General features: G+C 46.6%; 1 protein-coding gene across 1 annotated transcript in view; it reads right to left on the bottom strand.

The window, feature by feature from the left end:
• The window catches only part of SLC9A1 (solute carrier family 9 member A1), a 50660-nt gene extending 38685 nt beyond the window's left edge, over positions 1–11975 (bottom strand). Inside the window, exon 1 of the mRNA XM_006097292.3 lies at positions 10864–11975. Within this exon, the coding sequence (XP_006097354.1) occupies positions 10864–11215 (352 nt within the window). The 5' untranslated portion in view covers positions 11216–11975. The remainder of the gene's footprint in view (positions 1–10863) is intronic.
• Positions 11976–26490: the final 14515 nt, after the last annotated feature.

The raw sequence follows: 26490 nt of genomic DNA, 5'->3' as shown, positions 1-26490 counted from the left end.
TTTATCTCTTTTCCCCTCTCCCTTTCTCTCTCTGAAATTAATACAAATATATATATATTATTTTTATTTTTTTTAATTAAATCTTTATTGTTCAGATTATTACATTTGTTCCTCTTTTTTTCCCCCCATAACTCCCCTCCTTCCAGCTCCCACCCCACCCTCCGCCCTCACTCCCCATCCACTGTCCTCATCCATAGGTGCACGATTTTTGTCCAGTCTCTTCCCGCATCTCCCACACCCCTTTTCCCCAAGAATAGTCAGTCCGTTCCCTTTCTTTGTCCCTGATTCTATTATAATCACCAGTTCATTCTGTACATCAGGTTATTTATTCACTTGATTCTTAGATTCACTTGTTGATAGATGCATATTTGTTGTTCATAATTTGTATCTTTACCTTTTTCTTCTTCTTCCTCTTCTTAAAGGATACCTTTCAGCATTTCATATAATACTGGTTTGGTGGTGATGAACTCCTTTAGCTTTTCCTTATCTGTGAAGCTCTTTATCTGACCTTCAATTCTGAATGATAGCTTTGCTGGATAAAGTAATCTTGGTTGTAGGTTCTTGCTATTCATCACTTTGAATATTTCTTGCCACTCCCTTCTGGCCTGCAAAGTTTCTGTTGAGAAATCAGCTGACAGTCGTATGGGTATTCCCTTGTAGGTAACTGAGTTTCTTTCTCTTGCTGCTTTTAAGATTCTCTCTTTGTCTTTTGCTCTTGGCATTTTAATTATGATGTGTCTTGGTGTGGTCCTCTTTGGATTCCTTTTGTTTGGGGTTCTCTGTGCTTCCTGGACCTGTAAGTCTATTTCTTTCACCAGGTGGGGGAAGTTTTCTGTCATTATTTCTTCAAATAGGTTTTCAATATCTTGCTCTCTCTCATCTTCTGGTACCCCTATAATTCTGATGTTGGTACGTTTGAAGCTGTCCCAGAGGCTCCTTACACTATCTTCGTATTTTTGGGCTCTTTTTTCATTTTGCTTTTCCGGTTGGGTGTTTCTCGCTTCTTCGCATTTCAAATCTTTGACTTGATTCTTGTGCTCCTCTGGTCTGCTGTTGGGAGTCTGTATAATATTCTTTATTTCAGTCAGTGTATGCTTACTTTCTAGATGGTCCTTTATCACACCATCGAGGGTCTCATTAAATTTCCTGTACATCTCATCAAGTTTATCGACAGACTCTAGAAGCCTCTTGAGAGACCTCAAAAGTGTGGTTCTGAACTCAATATCCTCCCTTGATAGTTTTGTCCTGTTTCTTTGTCTCCGCATTTTTTATGCTTTCTTGGTACACCCCCTAGTGGTCTTTGTGCGCAGTCTTGTTGTAGTTAAGCCTTGATTGTTGTAGTTAATACTAGAGGGATTTGACCTCCAGGCCGACTGGCTGTGATAATCAGCTGTGTCTGCAGTGAAAGAACTTGAGTCCTCTAGGGAGGTGCTAATCTAGCCTTTGCCTGAGGCTATCCGGCAAATGCCTCTGTGCAGGGCTTGGGCGGGGCGGGGCGGGTCCCACGGGATCAACAGGGTGGAGGAGGGAGCAGTTATGGCTGCTCTCAGTCTGTCCCCAGGGGCTCTGCCTCTCTGTCCCAGCAACCACTGCAAACCTTGGAGGGACCGTAGCCAGACAGTCCTGCTTCTCCCGTTTGACTCTGGGTCCCTAGAGACTCGCCCGGATCTGGAGCTCAGAGTCTGAGGCTCCCTCCGGATTGAAACAGACAACCTCGCCCTCAGCCACCAGCCCGCGCTGCGCGCACTCTGCACCTTAGTATTTTACTTCAGCACTGCGCCTCCTCTGATTCTCGGTTCCTCCTAGTTGTAGAACTTCCACTCAGCCAGCCTTCCTGTGGTTCTGGATGATGTCCATTCCGTCTTTTAGTTGTATTTTTGAAGTGGTTGTTCGAGGCAGCAAACTCCGGCGTTAACCTATGCCGCCATCTTCGTTTCCCTCAAATATATATTTTTTAAAAAGATCACCTCCTTCAGGAAGCCTTCCCTCATCTCTCTTCCTTTCTGATAACCTCAGCATCCCAGACTGAGCGACACAATTTCCCACCTGTGCTTTCTCCCTCCTGTGTTATCTTCCCCAGCAAGAGAGTGGGCTCTCTGAGAGCCCATTTATTTAATCCCATAACCCAGAGCTGGAGTTGGAAATGACCATCATCTTGTATTCGAGGATTCTGTGCTCTGAAGCCAGGGATCATGACAGCAGTGACCCATCCCCCAAAGAATGGGTTGTGTAGATCCCTCTCCAAGGGCCTCACAAGTCTGCCCAGGCCTCCCCAGAACAGAGGCCCCCCTGGGATGACTGCCTTTCCTGTTGGAAAGTCCCAGAGAGCCTTTTAACAGTGGAAACTGACAGCTAGGGAAACTAAGGCCCAGGGTGGCAAAATGACTTACCATATCAATATGTAAGAAAGAGGCAGAGCTAGGACGAGGACCCAGATCCCCAATTCCCAGCCTAGAGCTCTGTCCCTTTACAGATGGTTTATGAAAATTAAACCTGCCCTCATACTCCCACACTCATATATTCATAGAGAATTTCTGAAAAGATACTCAAGAAAGTTAACACTGCCAACCTCTGGGGAGTATGACAGTGGGGGTGGTCAGAGAAGTGAGGAGGGGAACTTTTACTTTATACCTTAATACCCTTCTGTATTTCTGGGGTTTATTTTCGTTTGTTTGGGTTTTTGTATTTTTTTTTTACCATGAACATGTTTTATTTATTCATTATTATAAAAATAAAAACAAATCTGCCACAGAAAGGAGATTCTGGCCCCAGTCCACTCCCAACACACACATAAAAACAAAGAGAAGCCATAAGTCAACCTGTCCAGGTGCAACTATAATAAGGCTGCTTTCTTGTGGGTTTATGGCCACTAGTCTCATTAATTCCCAGGCACAGTGTGGTTGATGGCTTGAGGAATCTTCCCGGGAAAAGCTTAATTCAATTACGGCTCTTGGCAGCCCCCTGAGGAAGCTCTGGTATCTTGCTTTTACTTACACAAATCAAGAGCCGACCAAACAAACCCAGACTTTCCTAGACAGGCCCCACCCAGCCCGGAGAGGATGCCCTTGCAAGACCCTCCATTAGGAGAGCCAGCTGCAGGAGGCTGGGAGGGACGGGGACAGGCAGCGACACACAGAAAGCATGATCTGTCACTTCCCGAGCGCATTCTGCTCCCTGGCCTGGCCTTCAGTCTGGTGACTAGCCTCTCCAGGCTTTGCTCTCCCTCCTCTCTGAGCAGTCAAAGTGGCTTCTGTGTGGCCAAAGGCTTCCTGTGGACCCTAAGTCAATCAGGCATTCATTCATCCCTCAAATATTTTGGAGCCAGACACAGAAAGGCTGTGTCCTGAAGGGGCTTACATTCTCGTAGGAATCTGTACTAAGAATAGCTCTCTCTGTCACACCTGCTTATCTAATTCTCTACCCTCCAAGACTGGCTCAAGTTCCACCTCCTCTGAGAAGCCTTCCCTAACCACCCCTGCCCTCGGGGACTGATTGTTCCTCAGCACGTTGCTTCTGCCAGGAATCCGCCCAGCCCTGCACACAGATCGACCACTTTCTCCTAAGCAGACCGGGAGCTCTTAATGAGCAGAGCTGGGGTTTCACTCTTGTTCCCCGATGGGCTACAAGTTAAATGCCTGATGGATATTTCAGCTGACCTGTCTCTTCCACCCCAGCTTAAACAGACGAATTAATTAGCTGCTCGCAGTCCTGGCTGGCCAGCACAAACACACAGCCTTTAACTTGGCCTGGCACAAGACAAGTGCTATGTAAGTGTCAGCTGTCTATTATTTTGGTGAGTTTGTGGGCCCTGACACACAGCTGTGATGTCACCTCTCCACCTTCAGTGGCCTGGTCTCAAACAGCCTGAGCACTGTGGAATGGCCAGTCCGGCCTGAGGGGTAAGTGTCTCTCCCCTCCCCCCCCCAAAACAAAGATCAGGAAGGGGGCCTGGGAAGGAACAGGACTTTTCATCCTGAGCCCCACTTAGAGCTGCTTAAGGAAACATCTTTTCAGGAAAAAGCTTGCTGGGGTAATTTGGGGAACTCCAGATTTTCAGCAAGTCAGTATCAGAACTCAGGGGTCAGGTCTGGCCTAGCAGACCCTGAGAACTGGCCCCCTCATCATGTTGGATGAGCTTTAGAGGAAAGAAAATGAAGTCACGCCGAAACCGGTTTGGCTCAGTGGATAGAGCGTCGGCCTGAGGACTGAAGGGTCCCAGGTTCGATTCCGGTCAAGGGCGTGTGCCTGGGTTGCGGGCACATCCCCAGTGGGAGATGTGCAGGAGGCAGCTGGTCGATGTTTCTCTCTCATCGATGTTTCTAACTCTCTATCTCTCTCCCTTCCTCTCTGTAAAAAATCAATAAAATATATTTAAAAAAAAAAAAGAAAGAAAATGAAGTCAGCATGATCCCAGGGAAAGGGAGCAGCCACTGATCCAGGCCCAATCCAAAACTTAGTTCAGTTAAAATTAGATTAGCCCATAAGATTAAAAATACCCACATATAATCATGGGCTGCCTTAAAGTGCCAGTTGATGTTTATCAGCATCTAAAGAGATGGTTTGGCCCAGTGCGGTGTGTGCAGACAACCTTGGGGAGACATGTCTGACTCAGACGTTTGCAGGGGGAATGAGTGCTGCAAAATGAGGCCCACACAGGCGATGGATGACTCAGGAATAACCCAGGTCCTGGGTTTGCTGAGTGAGCCTTCTCCCCAGCACAGAAGGAAAGGGGCGGGGGTGGGGAGTGATGGGAAAAGGGAGGGAAGGAGGAAGGCCTGCCAGCTGTGCATAGGCTGGCATTCCCAAAGGGAGCCTGGGGCCCCTCAGCTCCAGGTCCCAGCTCCTCCTGTGTTTCTCACTGCCAGTCACTCTGAGGACTATTTGCTTCACAGCAGGACTTGCAGAGGGTCACAGTTTCCCCCAAACCCAAGAAATGACCCACAGAGAGCATCCAAGACTTGAAATACTAAAACCTTTCCACCTTCCCTGTTCAAAATGGTTTGGGGAATAAAACTTCTGACCTGAATGGGATCAGGGCAGGATGATAAAGAAAACATGGCTCCCAAATCAGACGGATCTCAGCTTAAGCCCCAATGTTTTCTAGCTGTGCAAGGACCCGACACAGCCTCTGAAACAGGAGTTTAATAAGTGCCGGCTAATATAGTGAACAAATATTTAACACAAATATTATAAATTAGAAAACGGGCTCAGAGAGGTTGTGCCTTGCCTAAGGTCACACAGCTAGGCAGCAAAGAGCTAAGACCAGATCTCAGATCTCTTCACCTCCCCCCTCCCTCCCCTCCAGCATGTTTTCGGTGTACTTTTGTTGCTGTTGTTATTTATTTGTTTTTAATGATTTCAGAGAGAAGGGAGAGGGAAAGGATAGAAACATCAAAGATGAGAATCATTGATCGGCTGCCTCCTGCACGCCCCCTACTGGGGATCGAGCCCAAAACCTGGGCATGTGCCCTGATTTGGAATCAAACCCTGATCTTCTGGTTCATGAATCGAGTAACCACTGAGCCACACCGGCCGGGCATGTTTTCTGTTTTAATTCACTTCTCTGCCTCCCCTTTCTCCTCTTAGAGGACCTACAACACTTCAAGGGAAAGGAAAAGCCCTCCATTTCAAAGGTTTGTTGCTCCACAGAGAGAGCTCTGAGTCCAGCCCTCATGCTTCTCCTCCAAGCAATTACAGATGTGTTCAAGGGGGTGGTAAGAACTCAGACCTGTGCTGACCTGAACCCTAGGTCACCCCGCTCCTTCAGCCCTTCCCTCCTGCAGGAAGAACTGGTGTTCCTCCTGACCACCATTCAGGTTGCCAACATGGATGTGTCTGGTCACTTACTCTCCTCAGAGCCCTTTTGGATCGCTGGTTCCCCCTGATCCTCTCAATGAGCCAGTGTCAGTCGGCAGGAAAGAGGACGGTACACCAATATCACCCGCTACTCTAACCCACAGGACCTTCATTGGGATGACCAGAATTAAATACCGGATACGCAAATTACAGTACCCATAAGAATTACTACCAAATTCCACCTGCCTCTGAGGGATAAAGAAAGCCATGCCACCTGGTGCCAACACAGAGCTGTCTCCCAGGGATCTTGCTGAGCCCTGAGGGTGAGCAAAAGCAACCCAGTACCCTTTCTGCCCAGGCAGGAGTTCACAGCAGGTTAGCCACCTGCTGCTGGATAAAGAAAACCACCCTTTAACTGACACCCCTCCTGCCCAAGCAGGGAAGGAGCAGTCAGACTACCGAGAGGGCACCAGCAAAGAGATGGCAAGGTCACTACCAGAGGACAAGGGACAGGCCCAGCCTCAGCTGCACCCATTTGGACTCATAGGGACGGAGAATGGGCCCAACGCCAGCACGGAGAACCCTTACAGCTTTCTCAGGGCAGGGAGAGGGCTCCCACCATTGACATCTGCCTGATCCCTAAAGAGAGTCCTACAACTGCCCAGGGCAGGTGCAGTGAACTGGGCACCTACTCAGTGCAGGGCCGTGTGCATCTGCCAAGGGGAATGTGAGGGGCAGGAGATGTAACTGTACCCCTCGAGAGGCGATGCCAAGACTCAAACAGAAAATAAAGAGCAATTCAGCATCACAGCAGATAACCTCTCTGAGCTGTTTCCTCATCTGCCAAACAGAGCCTTTATCTCATATGATTTTAGTAGGAATTAAATGAGATCACTTTTATAAAGTGTCCGACTCTACTCTGTAGATACTCAATAAATGGTTACTCTTCTTATTAAACACACACACACACACACACACACACACACACCAGAAGAGATGTCACAGGGCAGGCTAGGCCTAATGCCAAAGCTTCGGATAAACAATAAGGGAGATGGGTTCAGGGGCAGAAGTGAAAGCAACTGCTGTGGGCTGGAGTGGGCTGGGAAGACCGCCCAAAGGGGATGAATCGGAACAGGCCCTGAGAGCTGCCACAGCGAGCTGGGCACTGTGCTGGGCATTCCCACATTCAATCTCTACATGGGTCCTCGAAAGCAGAGATGGCATGTCACCTCACTGATGAGGCAAGCCAGGTTCCGAGGAACAAGGTGCCTGGCCCAGGCTTGCTGACCATGTCTCTCTCTGCCACCAGAGCTGGAGGGGTGGGTGGGGCAGGGCCCAGAGGAAAGGTGTGCCTCGTGGGTGCTCAGCTAAGGGAACTCCAAGCAGAATGACCAACTCAGGCCCTCTCACACCAACCCTGGCACTTCTAGGCACACATGTCCTACTTGAAGGCTTCCTCCTGGTCCTCAGTTGACCTCCACTGTCCTGCAGTCACTCAGCTGTTTTCCCGAAGAGCAAAAGGTCACCTTTCTTTTTAGAAAGGTCCCATCCGGGCTTCTTGTAACAGTTTCAAGGTGACCTTTAAGTTGTTCCTCTCTTCTTTTGAGAAGTGGGAGAGGAGCGTGCTAGTCTTATTTTTACAGGAAACCAGTTGCTGGCTCTGATAGCCACACATGTGAAGTGGGCAATAATGACTCCCATTCTCCTCTACTCACAGGCGTGTTCTAAGAGTAAATGTCAGGGTACACCTTGCACAGACCAAAACAAGCTATAAGATGTAAAGGGACAAAGGAAGGCTTTTCTGCCTCTGGTCAGGAGACAACATGAATACCTGCTTTCTGGCCTCCCAGGCCTCTGCCAGGAGTTCCGGGTCAGGGACGTGGACAAACAAATGCAGTGGGTGCCAGTGGTGAGCTGGGTTACAGGGAGGCTCTGCCTTGGCACGAGCACTGGACTGGGAGCCAGGTGAACTGGAGACAAAGCAGAATTCATGCAGGGTCCAAATCACCATGTGTGGTGGGCGTGAGAATGGACCTAAGTAAGGCTTGGGGTCACGCTCCTAGTTCCTGCAGTCATTTAAACACCCTCCCGCCACTAGCCCACCCCACCGAGGAAAAGGCAAGAATGCCTGACTATTGCAGAGAGAAAAAGGCCAGAGAAGGGAAGCGACTTGCCCACTCACCCACTGAATCAGCTAGAGAAGCCAGAGCATCTACTCTAAAACTTCAGCTCCAACCCCGCCCCTCCCACACCCATCTCTGTCTACCTAAAGCTCTGCTCAACGACTAGGGTAGGAATGAGAACTGCACACAGCCCTTTCTATTCTTAAAGAAGGGGCACCTTGCAAGGGAAGCAGATGACAGAATGAGGGCTCCAACATAGCTGCTACCCACACTGGGGCTCTGAGAGAATAGGCAAGACCCCAAAATGAACTCCAGGTTCTTGGGTAGTGCAGAGGGAGCATGGCCTCAGCCCCCAACCCTATCTCCTAAGGCAGTGGGTGCCATCTCCCCTCCCACCAGGACTAGCTCAGGAGTCAGCTTAAGTGAAAGGAAAACAGTCAGCAGGACACACCCCAAACCCTGACACCCTGTGGCAGCCTAGGGTTGAGATTTGTAATCCTCCAGCCTCAAAGGATGTTGTAGGAGGCTGAGGTGGGGATGCCCTGAGGTGATTAAAATACCAACAGGAGCAGCTGCCACTCACCGAGTGCTTCCTGTGGGTACAAAGACAACTGTATGTGCATTAATTTATGTCATCAGCACATCAGTAGCACTATGGCTAGATGTTATTTCCCCATTTTATACAAGAGGAAACTGAGGCACAGAGAGGTAAGTGGAAAAGTGGTGAAGCCCTTATCTAACCTCAATTCTGCAATGCAAAGGGAAAGGGAAAACATGGGCTTCCGCTTTCGGTCACATTTCTCTCTATTTCTTTCCCAGGGTGGCCAGATGCTAGGATGCCTCTGTTTTCAGACACGGAAAAATGCCCTCCAAAGCCAGAAACACAGGCTTTTGGAACTGTGGAGGCCTTCGGAGATCATACCCAACCTCCTCATTTTACAATAGGAAAACTGAGGTCCCCAGGTTCAGTGACTTGCCAGGGTCACCTAAGTCAGTGAAATGGCAGAAATGGTCAGAAAGGGCCACGTAGGTCAATTAACAAGTGGAGACGGGTGACTGGTCCAAGGTCACAGAGAGAGGTGGGATGAGAAGCCAAGTTTCCTAACTTCTAGACGAATGCCCCTGCCATGGCACCATCTCTGTCCTCCTGCTCCCCGGGGTCCCTGGCACAGGTGCTGGTGGGGACAAAGCAGGCCGAGTCTGACCCCATTAGAACCAGAGCTATCAGGCCTGTATGGACAAACTCCTGACTGCCCACAGCAGGATCTCTGTGGTCATGCTGTCATCCCACCAGAAGTCACTGAGACCTGCAATGTGTGTACCCGTCCCCGGTGCCCGAACACCATGGCAGGTGTGGTTGAAAGGAGAGGTGGTTGGAGAGAGGAGGGCAGTTTATAGACAGTGCTTGTGAGGTCTCTTCCTGGTCCCACACAAGTAAATGACACATCATGGTCACTTCAGTTTCTTACAACAAATTAAAACATAGGGTTCATGACTGGATTGATATGGTCAAATTTAGATTCTTGCCAGTTTTGCAGGTGGGCGAGACCTGCAGAAAAAGGACCCAGCTTGTTCAAGGTCAGGTTATTTGTCAGAATCAGTACACATGGCTCCCCTTGCCCAGTCCTTGATTTTTTTTTCCAGGAAACTGGCTGCCATCAGGGTATAGGCGCCAATGGCCCAGGTCCATGAATAGGCCAGGCCCTGCTACTGTCACAGGAAGCAAGCTCCATCCGGGATGTGTCAAAACAGAGCGCCTTCCTGCAGCATGTCCCAGAGTCTGCCTCACACCAGCCTCGCATCGCCACTCAGCTCCTGCTTGTCCTTGGAAAAGCTGCAAGGCTTCCTGCCAAGAGTCACCAACTCCCCAAACCCAAACCACCGGAGTACCAGGCCCTCGTGCCTTCTACAGCTAGCTGGGGCTAAAAAAGCAAAGGCAGCTTTTAAAGTGCCCCCTCCCCCTTCCAGGGACTTCTGAGCTATGCAGGCTCTGGTGAGCTCCATCCATCACCCAGCAGAACAGAGTGCTCAGGCCTAGCAGGGAGACCAACCCTCTGGGAGGGAACAACTTTTCTGTTTCCTCATCTCCCATAAAGAACATTTCAAAGTCTCCTCAGACCAGAACATCCTGAACCCCTCCACCTGTCCCTCTCCCACTTGGTGGAGCAGCAGGTCAATGTGACTGGCCAGCTCAGACACCACCCTGAGACCAAGCCAGGTGCCAACCTGGAAGTGAGCTGCGGCCAGACCAAGCTTCAACCGCCTCCACTCCCCTCCACACCCAAAACAAACTACAGAAATTCCAGGGCCCCCTGTCCCATAAACTGTTTAAAGAATAGCATTTCTAGGCCACAAACTGATTCAGGGGCTCCTCAGCAAGCAGGGCAAGCAAAGCTGATAGATAATATTCCAGGGAAAAAGGAAGGTGAAAATATTGGGATTCCTCATGTTCTACCACACTTCTAGGTCTCCAGCACGCGGACTGACCGTCCCCCTCCCCCCACTATAATCAAACTCCTTAGGTAGGCAAAGTAGAAATATACTCCACCCTGGGAAACCCTCCCATGCAGCATTTAATTGCACTGGTTGCTGTTGACAGAGCAGGCTGTGGCCCTTGCGGGAAGACACTTCTCTTTGCCTTACACACCGCTGGGTGCCTGGCTCCCCTCAGGGTCTGGTCCAGCCAGAGACTTGCCAGGCCTGGTAGTCTTGCTGAAAGCTCCTCGCATCAGGAGCATCTCATGCTCTGATCCTGTCCTTTCCCATGCACAATGCTGGTTCTAATCCTGGGAGGCCTCAGCCCACGGAGGCCACAGAGCTCAAGCTTGAGAAGGACCAAGATGGCAGGATGGAGGCGGCCTACGTTACAGGAGCCCAGGCCTTTATTCCTGCCTCGAGTGGTAAGGATGGTGGCAGCAGACGCACGAGAGCAAACCAGACTTACCTATCTTCATGAGGCAGGCCAGCAGGATCCAGAGGGCGATCTCGAAGGGTCTCTGCACGTGTGAGTAGTCGATGCCCAGGACTGGAAAGGGCTTTCGCGTCTTCGGGCTATGTTCAGTGATGGAATGGTTGACAGGGTGGCTCTCGGGGGTGAAATCCGGTGGGGCGGTGGTGACACCCCCAATTGAGCGTTCTCGTGGCGGCTCTGAGTCTCGGATGATGCTGGCAGTAGGACTGTGCTGGAGGCCATGGCTCCTGAGAACAGGTAGTAGCCCCACCAAGGCTACTACCACGAGCAAGGAAGAGAAGACTCGAGGCAGAGAGGGACCCCAGACGCCAGACCACAGAAGCATCCTCCCTCCCTCAGCCCAGCAGGCCTTGACCCTTAGCAAAGTGAGAGTAAGACCTGGGACATAGGTGGCAAGGGGGTCAGCAGGTGGGAAGAGAGACTGGGGTAGTCTCTAGGGAAAGTTCATGTTTTAGAGAGAGGTCTTTTCGTGTGGAAGCAGTCCTCTGGGGATGGAGGGAGGCTGGGTTCTCGATCTAGAACTCCAAACCGAGCCAGAGGGACAGGGACCCAGGAAGGACCACAGCAGGAGACCGCAAGGTCTGGGCCTCCAGGCCAGGGAAAAGGAGGGTGGGGACTGGACTGCGCCTAGGACAGAGGAAGGGAGAGGATAGGTTGCACCCCAGGCAAGGAAAAGCAAGAGGGGAGGCTGGGACCTGGGCTGAGAAAGTGACTGAGGAGCGCGGACTACGGGAAGAAGCAGGGAACCTGAGCTAAAGGAAGGAGACAGAAGCGGGTGGGACCCAGTCCAGGAAAAGAAGCGAGGGGGCTGGGAGCCCCGGCTGCGAGGAAGGAGCGAAGCCAGAAAGCGGCCGGGAGCTTCCCCACCCAGAGAAGCGCCGGGGTGCAGGCGCGCCGGGCTGAGATTCCAGGGAAATGGAGGGGGGAGGAAGGCGGAGGCAGGCGGCCCGGCGGGAGAGCGCGGCGCGGGCTGGGGGCGGCTCGCGGTGGGCCCCCGGCAACGCGCCCCTCCTTGCGGCCCCGGCGCGGCGCTGCGCTCCGCCCCGGCCCAGCTTCAGCTTCTCGGCGTCTAGATCCAGCTCTGGTTCCTGCGCCGGGTGCAGCCCCGGCGGCGATGGGCTGAAGCCTAGCCGAGCCGGTCACTGCTATTTATAGGCACCAACGAGCACCCAGCGTGAGCGGGCTAGAGGGACCTGTCAGCGTCCGTGCGGCGCAGCGACCCCTTGCCGCCGGCGGAAGGAAGTATTACATTCCGTAGGCAGAGACGGCACATACAAAAAAGTCCTGGATCTATAGAGATTCCATCCAACAGAGGTAAAATGCTTTACTATTTATAAAGCGCTTTCACATCCACACCCCCAGTCTCATAAGGCTTCCCATGAGTCTTGTGAAGGATATCTTATTATCTTATGTATTTAGTTACCACGTGACCTTGAGCAAGTTACTTAACCTCCCTGTTCCACGCTTTTTCATCTGTAAAGTGGTAACGGCAGCAGTACCTCTCAGAGGCTTACGGAGACGACCAAATGCGGTCATCTGTGTAAAGGGTTTAGAATAGAGCCCAGCACGTAGAACTATTATTATGGTTTCAGTTTTGCACATGAGAAAATGGGTGGAAAAGAGTTCCTTAGCTAGTATGTAAATAGTTGTATTCGTTTGCTAGCGCTGCTGTAACAAAATTCCACAAACTAGGTGGCTTAAAAAAAACACCCAGAAATGTATTGTCTCATATTCTGGAGGCTAGAGGTCTGAAATCAAGGTGTTGGCAGAGTTGGGTGTGAGGGAAAATCTATTCCATGCTTCCAGCTTCTGGTGCTTTGCTGACAATCTTTGGTGTTCCTTGACTGTAGCAGCATAACTCCTGTCTTCACATGGCAACCTCCCTGTGTCACTGTCTCTGAGTCCAAATCTCCCCTTTTTATAAGGTTACCAATAAGACTGGATTAGGGGTCCACCCTAATGAACTCATCTTGACTTGATCATCTTCAATAACATGTTTCCAAATAAGACCACATTCATAGGTACTGGTGGTTTGAACTTCAACATCTTTTGGGAACATACAATTCAACCCAAAGCAGTAGTGGAACTGAGATTTCAATGTATAGTGTTGGTTGGAATTGGTAAGATTCAAGAGGTCATCGTTGTACATTGGAATCATTGTAAAAATTTTAAAAACAACCATTGACTGGCCCAGCCAGCATGCCTCAGTGGTTGAGCATCGACTTATGAACCAGGAGGTCACGGTTTGATTTCTGGTCAGGGCACATGAATTGGTTTCGGGCTCGATCCCCAGTAGGGGGTATGGAGGAGACAACTGATCAATGATTCTCTCTCATCACTGATGTTTCTATCTCTCTCTCCCTTCCCCTCTGAAATCAATGAAAAAATTAAGAAATTACTGAAATTCTGGCCCTATTTTTCAGAAAAGTAAATCAAGGCCAAGAAAGTCAAGGTGACTAGCTCCAAAGGCATTCAGTTCAATTTAGCAAATATTTACTGGGCCTCTTGGCAGGGCTTTGTGCTGGGCTCTGGCAACACAGAGATAAGACATGGGAGGAGGGAAGTGGAAGTGATTGGGAGGGGGCACCAAGTGGGCACAATGAGGGCTTCTAGGGTGCCGATAATGTTCTATTTCTTTACTGGGTGGTGGTAACAAAAGTTACACAGATGTAGTTGTTTTGTGATAATTCATCGAACACTCATGATTTGTGTGCTTTTCTTAAGATATGGTATCCTTTCACAAACAGGTATATTAAAATAGTAGAGTGATGTGATAGTGACTGAGGTGTTGACATTAAACTGAATTCTCTGTACCTCACATTCTCCTGGCACAGGTCCAGCCACTTGAGAGATGATAGAAGAGCCTAGAGGAGTCTTCAGAGAAAGCCAAGGACCTCGTGTCACCTGGGAGCAGGTGAAAAGAAAACATCAGTTATACAGGAAATAACCGAAGAAAGAAATAGCTTTTAGGACAAGGATCAGAATAATGACGATAATGCCTCACAATGGTTCAGTCCCTTATAGTTCACAGCCAAATGCCCCAGGTTTATCAATGACCCAAGTCCTGGTACATAGTGAGGGCTCAATAGATAGTAGCTATTATTAATCTTCATTTTATAGATTAAAATCACCAGACTCAGACATGAAGCCATTTGGCCAAGGTCACACAGCTATTAGGTAGCAGATCCTGAACTCAAGTCAGCTTTCTAGTGTCTGAATCCAGAACTACTTCAAAACACCACAGGTCAAAAAAGAGAGGGGAAGGGTGGGGCTAGTAGAGGGACTCTCCACAGGTGACATGAGGTCAGAACCCTGAGACCTCTAATCCTTTCCAGTCTTGACCTTTCCAGTCTTGACCTTTCCAGTCTTGAGGGCGATGTTCACTGTTGTGCTCCCCTCCTCCCTACTCTCTGTCTCTCCCTCTCTGCATTCTCAGTGACTCCTTGGTGGGTAGCAGATCCCATGAGGTTCAGCCCTGAGATCCTCCATAGCCTGGAGAAGGTTGTAACAGCATGACAGAAAATAGGAAAGAGCACTTGGGAGAAATTATCTAGGCAGCCCATGGCCAAGATCCAGCCCGGACCGGGCAGTATAGTATAAAAGTTAAGTAGAGGCGTGGACTCATGTAGATAGCCATATTACCTAGTTCAAATCCCAGCACCATCACTCACTAATTGTATGACCTTCGGTAAATCAATCAAACCCCCTGTTCCAGTTTCTCCCTCCATAATCTGGGGTGCATGACAATTTCATGGGGCTGTTATGAGGATATTAACCAATGCACTTAGAACAGCACCCAGGAACTACCTGATTAGCTATCATGAATGAAATGTATGTCACCTCTATCAATGATGGGCAACCTCTATCATGCATATAATGTATTATTTTGACATTTTTAACACCAATATCTTCACCTCTAATTCCCTTCCGGTTACTGCCAAAAACTTGAGAGAGAATTGTCTAAAATGTTTGCATCATTTCTCTCCTCCCAGTCTCTTCTAATCCAATTAGATTTTCACACCTAAATACTGTACCTACTTTGCTCTTGTCTATATCACTAAGGACCTCTGTAGGGGAGGAAAAGTTCTTCCTCCACCCATCTTAGGTTCTCCATCTGGAGACTGGCCAAGTATACATTAACAAGAGAAAAGCAGAAGTTCAGGAATATGTTCAATGTGTATCCAGAGATGAGTGACTCAAATGTTTAGTTAGAACTTGGGCTTATATAGCATCTTAGAAAAGGAACAATACAGTTTTAGAGAAGTGACAAGACAAAGCAAAAGGAACTGCATTTAGGACTAGCAAATTGTGGGAAGGCAAATATATGGGAAACTATTGGTAGATAAAGGCTATTAGTAAAGTTTGTTCTATAGATTCCTCTGGTGCTGTCTCCAGGCTGATAAGGGTCTAAAGTTGTCTCTGGTGAATAACTTATTTTTTCTGGTAGAGAGAGACACTTCCATCAATTTTTGTCCTACTTTTATACAAATAGAGGGAGGCAGAGAGCTTTTCTCAGATCTGCTTCTTCTCAACTGCTTTCAGCTCAAAATAATCCGTGTGCCAGAGTGGTATATTTTGAGTGGTATATGTTGCTCAACCAAATGGTGATGTCTGCCTCAGCCCTTATTTTTCTTTACCTATCAGCAACCTCAACACATTTAGTCATTCTCTCTTTCTTAGACTGCTGGGCCACACTACCCACTTCCTCCTTCCTGAAACACTTTCCTCAATTAGCTGATCAGATCCCTTTCTCTCCTGGTTTTTCTCTTGTTTTCCCCCCCACTTTACTGGCTGTTCCTGCTCAGTCTCCTGTTGCTGAATCCTCCCCCTTCTCCTCTTCCTCCTCCTCAGCAGCTCTCTCTCTCTCTCTCTCTCTCTCTCTCTCTCTCTCTCTATATATATATATATATATATATGTGTGTGTGTGTGTGTGTGTGTGTGTGTGTGTGTGTGTATAATTTTTGTAAATCTATATATTGATTTCAGAGAGGAAGGGAGAGGGAGAGAGATAGAAACAACAATGATGAGAGAGTATCATTGATCGGCTGCCTCCTGCATGCCCCATACTGGGATCGAGCCCGCAACCTGGGCATATGCTCTGACCAGGAATTGAACCATGACCTCCTGGTTCATAGATCAACACTCAACCACTGAGCCACGCCAACTGGGTGCGGCAACACCTTCTAAATGTTAGGGCCCCAGGTTCAGTTCTCATCTTTTCATGTTCTATATCTATATTAATTTATCTGATGATCTCATCCTTTCTTGTGATTTCAAATAACATCTGTATGCTGACAATGCATAGATTTTTATCTTCTCTGTTCTAAACTTCAGACTACCACATCCAGCTGATCACTCGACACATCCACCTGGTTGTCCAAGAGAAATCTTAGACTCAACATGTCCAAACGGAACTCCAGGCCTTGCCAACTTCCTCAAACCTGCTTCTCCCACTGTCTTTCGAGTCCAGGAAACAGTCACTCCTTCCATTTACTCAGGTCAAAAACCTGAGTCATCTTTGATTCCCTTCCTTCCTTCCTTCCTTCCTTCCTTCCTTCCTTCCTTCCTTCCTTCCTTCCTTCATGTTTCAGGTGCACAACATTATAATTTGACACCTGTACATACTACAAAGTGCTCACTCCCAATACCATCCATCACATCTATCACCATATAATAACCCCCTTCACCCATTTCACCCATCCCTAACCCCCTTCTCCTCTGGCAACCCCCATCTGTTCTCTCTATGCATTTGTTTTGTTTTATTTTGTTTGCTTGCTTATTATTTGTTTTAGTTTCCACATATGAGTGAAATGATATGGTAGCTCTAGTTTTAATTTGTTGAGGAATCTCCATACTGTTCTCCACAGCGGCTGCACTAATTTACAGGCCTACCGGCAGTGTACAAAGGTTCCTTTTTCTCCACATTCTCTCCAACACTTGTTGCATTTGCCTAATAATGAGTGATGTTGAACATCTTTTCATATACCTGTTGGCCATCTGCATGTCTTCTTTAGAAAAATGCTTGTTCAAATTCTCTGCCCATTTTAAAATCAGGTTGCTTGTTTTTTTTATTGTTGAGTTGTATGAATTATTTATATATTTTATATATTAACTCCTTATCAGATGTATGATTAGCAAATATCTTCTCCCATTCGGTAGGTTACCTTTTCATTTTGATAATAATTTCCTTCGTTGTGCAGAAGCTTTTTAGTTTGATGTAGTCCCACTTGTTTGAACTTGCTGTTGTTTCCCTTGACTTTGGATGATTTCTTTTTTTTTTTCATGTTAGTCCTCAGCAATAATGTCAATTCGATCTTTGAAATATATTCAGAATCCAACCACTTCTTACCACCTCCAATGCTACCACTCTGGTCCAAGCCACCACCATTTCTTGCCCAGATTATTATAATATCCTTTAGCAGCCTCCTCTCAACAAAGCAGCCAGAGGGATCGCTCTAAAACCTAATTCAATGCTGTTACCCCCTGCTCAACCCCCTCCAAGGTTCTTATGACACTAGAGGCCCGTTGCACAAAGAGATTCGTGCAATAGGCCTTCCCTTCCCCTGGCTGCTGGCACCGGTTTTCCTCCGGCACCCGGGACTCAGGCCTTTGCTCTGGCCACGGCCGGAGCCTTCAGTCTTCGCTCGGATGCTTCGCCCCTATGTATGCAAATTAACCACCATCTTTGTTGGGTTAATTTGCATACTCTCCTGATTGGCTGGTGAGCATAGTGGAGGGATGGTTAATTTACATGTTTGTCTATTATTAGGTAAGATAAGGCCCCACCCAATCTAGGCCCCACATTGCTCTGCCCTCATCACTGACTCTTTTCCCATTATTCTCTCTGTTTTAGCCACCCTGGCTTCCTTGCTATTTATTTTTTAGACACTCAGAGTTTACTGCTACCTCAGAGCTTTGACCTTGTTGCAATTACCCCTAAGATATCTGCATGGCGCCCTGCTTCCCTTCCTTAGGGTTTTTGTCCAGCTGTTATCTCTCAGTGAGGCCTTCCCTGACCCCCAAACCCATCTTTTAAATGTAATACCTCCCACCCCACCTTTCCTTTTTCTTTCCCTCCTTTCTTTTTCTCTATAACTCTTTTTAAAAATATTTTTATTGATTTCATAGAGGAAGGGAAAGGAAGAGAGAGAACCATCAATGATGAGAGAGAACCATTGATTGGCTGCCTCCTGCCTGCCCCCTACTGGGGATCAAGCCTGCAACTGGGGGCATGTGCCCTTGACTGGAATCGAACTTGGGACCCTTCGGTCCCGCAGGCCAATGCTCTATCCACTGAGTCAAACCAGGCAGGGCCTCTATAGCTCTTTTACTGCCTGACATACTACGTATTTTTATGGCCTGTCTTGCCCTCACTGGAATGTAAGCTCCACAACAGCAGGGACTCAAGGCAGAGAGCACAATGGTTGGAGGACAGATGTAGAGCCAGGCTGCCTGGATTTGAATGCTGTCTCTACCACTGCCTGGCGCTGTGACCCTTGGCAAGGTACTTAACTTGGCTGCACCTCAGTGTCTTCATATATAAGATGGAGGCAATAATAAAACCTATGTTACAAGATTACTCTGAGGATTAAATAAGTTAAGGCATATAAAGTGCTTAGAATTACACCTGCTGTACAGTAAATGCTGCATGTGCTTTCTATTATTATTATCACAGAACTAGAGGCCCAATGCACGAAATTCGTGCAAGAGTAGGCCTTCCTTCCCCCGGCTGCTGGCATCAGCTTCTCTTGGTACCTGGGACCCGGGCTTCCCTCACAGCCCCGGCTTCATCCAAAGGTCATCCGGAAGGATGTCCGGTCTAATTAGCATATTATGTTTTTATTATTATAGACTAGAGGCCCAGTGCACGATATTCATGCACGGGCAGTGGGGGAGGGCTGTCCCTCAGCCCAGCCTGTACCCTCTCCAATCTAGGACCCCTTGGGGGATGTCTGACTGCCGTTTACAGGGATCAGGCTTAAACCGGCAGTTGGACATCCCTCTCACAATCAGGGACTGCCAGCTCCTAACCACTCGCCTGCCTGTCTGCCTGATTGCCCCTAACTGCTCTGCCTGCCAGCCCGATCGCCCCCAACTGCCTTCCCCTGCAGGCCTGGTCACCCCCAGCTGCCCTCCCCTGCCAGCCTGATTGCCCACAACTGCCCTCCCCTGCTGGCTCCCAACTGCCCTCCCCTGCTAGCCATCTTGTGGCAGCCATCTTGTGATGACGTTGCATGTGACGCCACCTAGGCTTTTATTATATAGGATGCTTGGCTCATAGTAAGTCCTACACAATTGTTAGCTTTTATTGTTCTGTATCCTGAACATATATAGCTGCTATATCCTCAGAACTGAGAATAGCACTTGGCACAAAAGTCATTCAAGCGTGATCTGTTAGATGAATGAATTAGGATACATGGATACATAAACAATATATAGTATTTTTGAATGCTTTTTAAATTTATATCAATGCCATTATATCATATATATCCTTCTTCATCTTTTAGTCAGACTTTTAATTCTTTGTTAACTTGATGGGTAGAAAATAGTACCTCATCATTTTTAAAAATAAACGTTTTATTTTGGAATCTCTTTAGATCTATAGAAAAGTTACAGTAGTAGTCAAGACAGTTCCCATATACCCACACCTCACTCAATTTCCGCTATTAACATTTTACATTACCATGGTAGATTTGTCAAAACTAAGAAGCCAATATTGGCTTATTACTATTAGTTAATCTCCAGACTTTATTCAGATTTCACTAATCATTTTTCCATGACACTATGTTGCAATTAGTCCTCATGTCTCCTTAGTCACCTCTGGTCTGGGACAGCTTCTCAGTCTTTCTTGTTCCTATGACCTTGATAGTCTTGAGGAGCACTAGTCAGATATTTAGCAGAATGCCCCTCGATTTGGACTTATTTGACGCCTTCCTCGGGACTAGACAGGAGTTATTGGTTTAGGGGAAGAACAACACAGGTGAAATGCCCTTCTCATCACACCCTTTCAGGGGGCACATGCTACCCACACGACTTATTACTGGTGATGTTATTACCCGTGAACACCCTGTTAATGTGGTGTTTCCAGGTTTCCCCACTGTAAAGTTACTATTTTTCTTCTTTCCCTACTTTATTCTTTGGAAGTGGCATCACTCATTTTAATTTGCATTTCCCTGCTGTTGAAAGTACCTTTTCCGAGAATTGCCTGTTCATATCCTTGCCTATGTTTCAACTTGTTTGCTTGTCTTTAGTACTTACTGATATCTAGGTGTTATTTATATATAAATTACAATTATCTTCTCCCAGGGAGGAATTTAGTACTTCAATTTTGTTTATAGTGCCTTTGCCATGTAGAAGTCTTTTATTTTAATTTAATCATACTTACATATTTTTGCTTTATTCTTTGTGCTTTTTGAACCACCTTTGAGCACCCAGCCATGACTCAGCAATACCCTAATAACCATTGGTTCTAGTGACTATTCACATTACCCTTTTGCCTGAATGCCTTCCCTCCCTTTCCTTTCCAAGCAAACTCCTACTTATCTTTAATGCCATAAACCAAATGGAAACTCCTCTAATTCCCCAGGTAGAATTAGGTGGTTGCTCTCTCCACAGTGCTCCCACATATATTAGCCCTATCTTTTAAAAAAATATTTTTGTAATGATTTCAGAGAGGGAGAGGGAGAGAGAGATAGAAACATCAATGATGAGAGAGAATCATTGATTGGCTGCCTTCTGCATGCCCCACACTGGGTTGAGCCCACAACCCTGTCATGTGCCCTGACCAGGAATCGAACTGTGACCTCCTGATTCATACATAGGTCGACCCTCAGCCATTGAGCCACACCGGCCAGGCTTGACCCTATCTTAATTGCAGCATATATCGCATGCTATTATGTTGCCCTTTGCTTAATTGTTTGTGTCTTTGTCCCACTAGATGTTATTGCTTGAGGAGAGGGACACCATGCAATTCATCTCTGTAAATGAGCACTGGGCATGATGCTGTCACTGTTTATTGGATAAATGAATGAGGCTGCAGTCTGCATCAGCAGTCTCCAGACTGTATGCTCTTGTGCCCCCTTTAAGATTTTTTTTAAAAAAACCCTGCACCCCCTCTGTATTTGTGAAGACTTCAGCAGGAGATAAATGGCACACTCCAGACAGTTCAACAAGATTTTATTTACAAAGGGCTAATTTAGAAGGTGTGGTCAAGGTATAGGAAAATTACAAGGGATCATGCAAGAAGCTGGGATGGGCCCCAGCCAGGCTGTTACTATACAATTTCTCTGCCTTAAGAAGAGTACTAACTTACTGTCCAGGGACAGAGCCAGACTGACTAGACCTTCAGAGTTGGGAGCCAGGGGAATAGAGACCCTGACATCACTTTCTTCCCTCCCTCTGGCTCCCGCCAAGACTCCCTAGTGGCCAAAGCCAAACCAAGGCAAATAGACACATTCAAGTCAGCCAACCAGGGGAGAGTCAGGATGAAGGAAGGTGGAGACTGGATCTGCAGGTCCACATGCAGGATATCTGGCATATTTTTAAATCAACAACTAAAATGTATGCCGTTACAAAGGACATGCTTCCTAGCATATTGTAAATATTAATATTTTAAGTAAAACTGTTCCCTCATCAACTGAATGTAAGTATCATTGTGATTTAATACTCTTTAATTTCAAGAGGATACTGGGACAAGCTCTACTTTAACTGACAGACATGCTACATTATTTTCTTCTTGAATGCTTCCTCTCACAGGCTGTTATCCTAAGATGATATATTTTATTCTTTTTTATTTTTTATTTATTGATTTTAGAGAAAAAGAGGAAGGGAGAGAGAGAGGAGCATGAGAGAGGAACATAGATTTGTAGTTCCACTCTTTTATGCATGTACGAAATTCGTGCAGGGGGCGGTCCCCTCAGCCCAGCCTGCACCGTCTCCAATCAGGGACCCCTTGGGGGATGTCCGACTGCCAGTTTAGGCCAGATCCTGGGGATTGGGCTTAAACCGGCAGTCAGACATCCCTCTCACAATCCGGGACCACTGGCTCCTAACTGCTCACCTACCTGCCTGCCTGATCGCCCCTAACTCCCCCACCACCACCACCACTGACCTGGTCATCCCTTACTGCCCTCCCTGCCGGCCTGGTCGCCCCACGCAGTCTGCTGCTTGGTCATTTGGTCGCCCCTCACTAACCCCCTTGCTGGCCTGGTCGTCCCATGCAGCCTGTTCAGTTGTCCATTCGGTTGCGATGGTCACTTAGGCTTTTATATATATAGATTGGTTGATTCTTGTATGTGCCCTGAATGCGGATCGAACCTGAAACCTTGGTGTATCAAGACGACACTCTAACCAACTGAGCTACCAGGGCCAGGACTATTTTACTCTTGAAAGTCTGTTATTGATTACCCAATTCATACTTAGAAATTTATATATCTAATTGAAATTTAATTTTTTTAATGTAAAAGTTTTTGAAATTTAAAAACTTTAAAAGTTTGATTGACTTTAAAGCTCTATGTCTTTAAAATTTCTTCTGGATTGAAGTATAACCAGTATTATTGTTATATTAGTACACAATTGATCAGAGCAACATAACATATCTTTTAATAAATAATGATTAAACAAAGAGTAAAATAAAATTGGAAAAGCATCTCTTACTGAAATAGGTATTTTGCAATTAGTTTATATACCTATGGATAAACATTGCTTATTGCTGGAATGCAACCGGATTCAGCATCAATTTTAATCTATTTTGTATTTTTAGAAATAGGGTCACTGAGAAACCATGTTCACATAAATCAGTAAATGAGAATGGAGGAAGTTTTGTTTTAATAATGTTAATTATTTGAATTCCTTTTGAGTTACAAGCCATAAATTCACATAGTGAACTATTATTTTTTTTAGTGAACTGTTATTAAAAGTTATTTTTAATGACAACAAAATTAGAACCTTCTTCAACTTTATTGAAAGCAAAGAACTAGCAACTGCCAGCTTGCTAAATGCTTTGTTGTCTAGTCATTAGAGCCCTTCATCTTTGATTGGTGCCCTGAGGTCTTTACCCCTGGGTAATGCTGTGGGTAAAAACTGAGTTGGAGATTTTGTAAAGTGTGAGCAGGGGAGGTGGGAAAGAAGATGGACCTAGACTTCAGCATATATTCTCCAGAGGGTGGATCTTAGGAAAGAGCACATGTAAAGTTTGAAGATCTGGACATCAGTTCTTGGAAGTATCTGTGCCAAATACTCCTGACTTCAAGGTGCTTGAGAAAGAAGTTAGCAAGTTGCCAAACCACAGAATTATTGAGGGGTTGGTTGGTGAGTAGTGCTGGAGGCATTCAGAGTTACTTTCCACCTATGGGGGCCCAGGAAAGGCTTCAGGGATGAGGTGGCATGTGAGTTGCTTTTCAGGTTCTGTAGGATTTTGACAAAAGAGATACTAAAGAGGTCATTCCAGATAAATGAACTGGGTAAACAGAGGGTCAGAGACAAAAAAACCAAAGTGTGTGTTTGAGGAATAACACTTTAGCAGAAGCAGAGGGTAGGTATAGTCAAAGGGAGGGAGAAAAGGCTGGAAACATCTATAATAATAAAAGGGTAGTATGCTAATTAGACCGGACATCCTTCCGGAAGTCATTCCGGACATCCTTCCGGACGAAGCCGGGGCTGGAGTGAAGCCCGGGTCCCTGGTGCCTGCCAGAAGCCAGAGGAGGGAAGCCGCCCAGGTCCCGGGTGCCGGAGGGAAGCCAGTGCCAGCAGCCAGGGAAAGGAAGGCCTATTCTTGCATGAATTTTCAGGCATGGGGCCTCTTAGAAGAATCATAAACTCACAAAGCTAAAATCTACCTCACAGACCAGTTAATCCAACTTCCACTGCTACCATCACCACTCCACCAAAATCCACTCCGTGTTTAAATGCATCTGGTTGTGAGGAGTTCACTCTTTATAGAATACCTCTGTCCAATGTATAATTTAAAATTTTCTGGTAACTACAAAAAATAAACAGTAAAAAGAAACAGATGAAGTTAACGTTTTATTCAATTCAACACATTCAAAGTATTATCCCTTCGACATGTAATTAATATAAAAACTTATGAGAATTTTACATTCTCTTTTTAAAATTATATTGATTGGAGAGAGAGAGGAGAGAGAAACGTTGATTTTTTTTTATTAAATCTTTATTGTTCAGATTACATTTGTTCCTCTTTTTTTCCCCCCATAACTCCCCTCCTCCCAGCTCCCACCCCATCCTCCGCCCTCACTCCCCACCCACTGTCCTCATCCATAGGTGCACGATTTTTGTCCAATCTCTTCCCGCATCTCCCACTCCCCTTCCCCCCCCCCCAAGAATAATTAGTCCACTCCCTTTCTATGTCCCTGATTCATTATAATCACCAGTTCATTCTGTACATCAGATTATTTATTCACTTGATTCTCAGATTCACTTGTTGATAGATGCATGTTTGTTGTTCATAATTTGTATCTTTACCTTTTTCTTCTTCTTCCTCTTCTTAAAGGATACCTTTCAGCATTTTGTATAATACTGGTTTAGTGGTGATGAACTCCTTTAGCTTTTCCTTATCTGTGAAGCTCTTTATCTGACCTTCAATTCTGAATGATAGTTTTGCTGGATAAGTAATCTTGGTTGTAGGTTCTTGGTATTCATCACTTTGAATATTTCTTGCCATTCCCTTCTGGCCTGCAAAGTTTCTGTTGAGAAATCAGCTGACAGTCGTATGGGTATTCCCTTGTAGGTAATTGAGTCTCTTTCTCTTGTTGCTTTTAAGATTCTCTCTTTGTCTTTTGCTCTTGGCATTTTAATTATGATGTGTCTTGGTGTGGTCCTCTTTGGTTTCCTTTTGTTTGGGGTTCTCTGCTCTTCTTGGACCTGTAAGTCCATTTCTTTCACCAGGTGGGGGGAGTTTTCTGTCATTCTTTCTTCAAATAGGTTTTCAATATCTTGCTCTCTCTCTTCTTCTGGCACCCCTATTATTCTGATGTTGGTGCGTTGAAACTGTCCCAGAGGCTCCTTACACTATCTTCGTATTTCGGATTCTTTTTCTTCAAATATATTTTATTGATTTTTTACAGAGAGGAAGGGAGAGAGATAGAGAGTTAGAAACATCGATGAGAGAGAAACATTGACCAGCTGCCTCCTGCACATCTCCCACTGGGGATGTGCCCGCAACCCAGGTACATGCCCTTGACCGGAATCGGACCTGGGACCTTTCAGTCCGCAGGCCGACGCTCTATCCACTGAGCCAAACCGGTTTCGGCCGGATTCTTTTTTCATTTTGCTTTTCCGGTTGGATGTTTTTTGCTTCTTCACATTTCAAATCTTTGACTTGATTCTTGCACTCCTCTGGTCTGCTGTTGGGTGTCTGTATAATATTCTTTATTTCAGTCAGTGAATGCTTAATTTCTAGTTGGCTTTTTATCACAACATCAAGGGTCTCATTAGATTTCTTGAGGCTCTCATCAAGTTTATTGGCAGTTTCTAGCAAATTATTGAAAGCCCTCAAAAGTGCGTTTTTTAGCTCTATATCCTCCATTTCTGTCATGTTTTTTGTCTCCACATTTTTTATGCTTTCTTGGTGCACCCTTGTGGTTTTTGTGTGCAGTCTTGTTGTAGTTAAGCCTTAATTGTTGTCGGCAATACTCCAGGCTAACTGGCTATGAGAGTCAATTGTGTCTGCAGTGGGAGAGCTTCTTTGCTGAATCTCTAGGGCGGTGCTAATCTAGCCTTTGCCTGAGGCTATCCGGCAAATGCCTCTGTGCAGGGCTTGGGCGGGGCAGGTCCCAGGGGATCTACCGGGCGGGCGGATCGAGCAGTTATGGCTGCTCTCAGTTCCATCCCCAGCGGCTCTGCAACCGCTGCAAACCTCGGAGAGAAAGCTGCCTTCCCGCTTCTCCCGTTTGAGTCTGGGTCCCTAGAGACTCACCCGGATCTGGAGCTCAGAGTCTGAAACTCCCTCCCGATTGAAAACAGCAACCACGCCCTCCGCCGCCGGCCCGCTCCACATGCACTCCGAACCTTAGTATTTCACCTCCGCACGGCGCCTCCTCTGAGTCTCAGTATGGATTTCTCTTTCCTTCTAGTTGTAGAATCTCTCCTCAGCCAGCATTCCTGTGGTTCTGGGTGATGTCCGTTCTGTCTTTTAGTTGTATTTTTGAAGTGGTTGTTCGAGGCAGCAAACTCCGGCGTTAACCTATGCCGCCATCTTGGTTCAGCTCTCTGAATCTGCCAGCACCTTGACCTCGGACTTCCCAGCTTTCAGATGAAATGTTGATTTGTTGTTCTACTTATTTATGCATTCATTGGTTGCTCCTAGTATGTGCCCTGACCCTAGATTAGGGGTACTCAGTGCTGGCCTTGCAGGTCAGGGGAAAGTTTCGGGAGGAAGATATAAAGGAATGAACATAATGCTAAAAACAGATTTGGTTATGTTCAGTTTATAGTTATTCTTTAGGCCATATTTATATGTTTGATATACTCTTCTGTATATATGATATATTTCATGATTTAAAAACATAGCTTTCCAGGCCAACCGGCGTAGCTTAGTGGTTTGAGCATCGACCTATGAACCAGGGAGGTTACGGTTCAATTCCT

The sequence above is a fragment of the Myotis lucifugus genome, unplaced genomic scaffold (assembly GCF_000147115.1).
Source record: "Myotis lucifugus unplaced genomic scaffold, Myoluc2.0 scaffold_197, whole genome shotgun sequence".
NCBI lineage: Eukaryota > Metazoa > Chordata > Mammalia > Chiroptera > Vespertilionidae > Myotis > Myotis lucifugus.
Note: the sequence above shows the minus strand (reverse complement) of the source record. Positions and strands in the feature narration are given on the sequence as shown.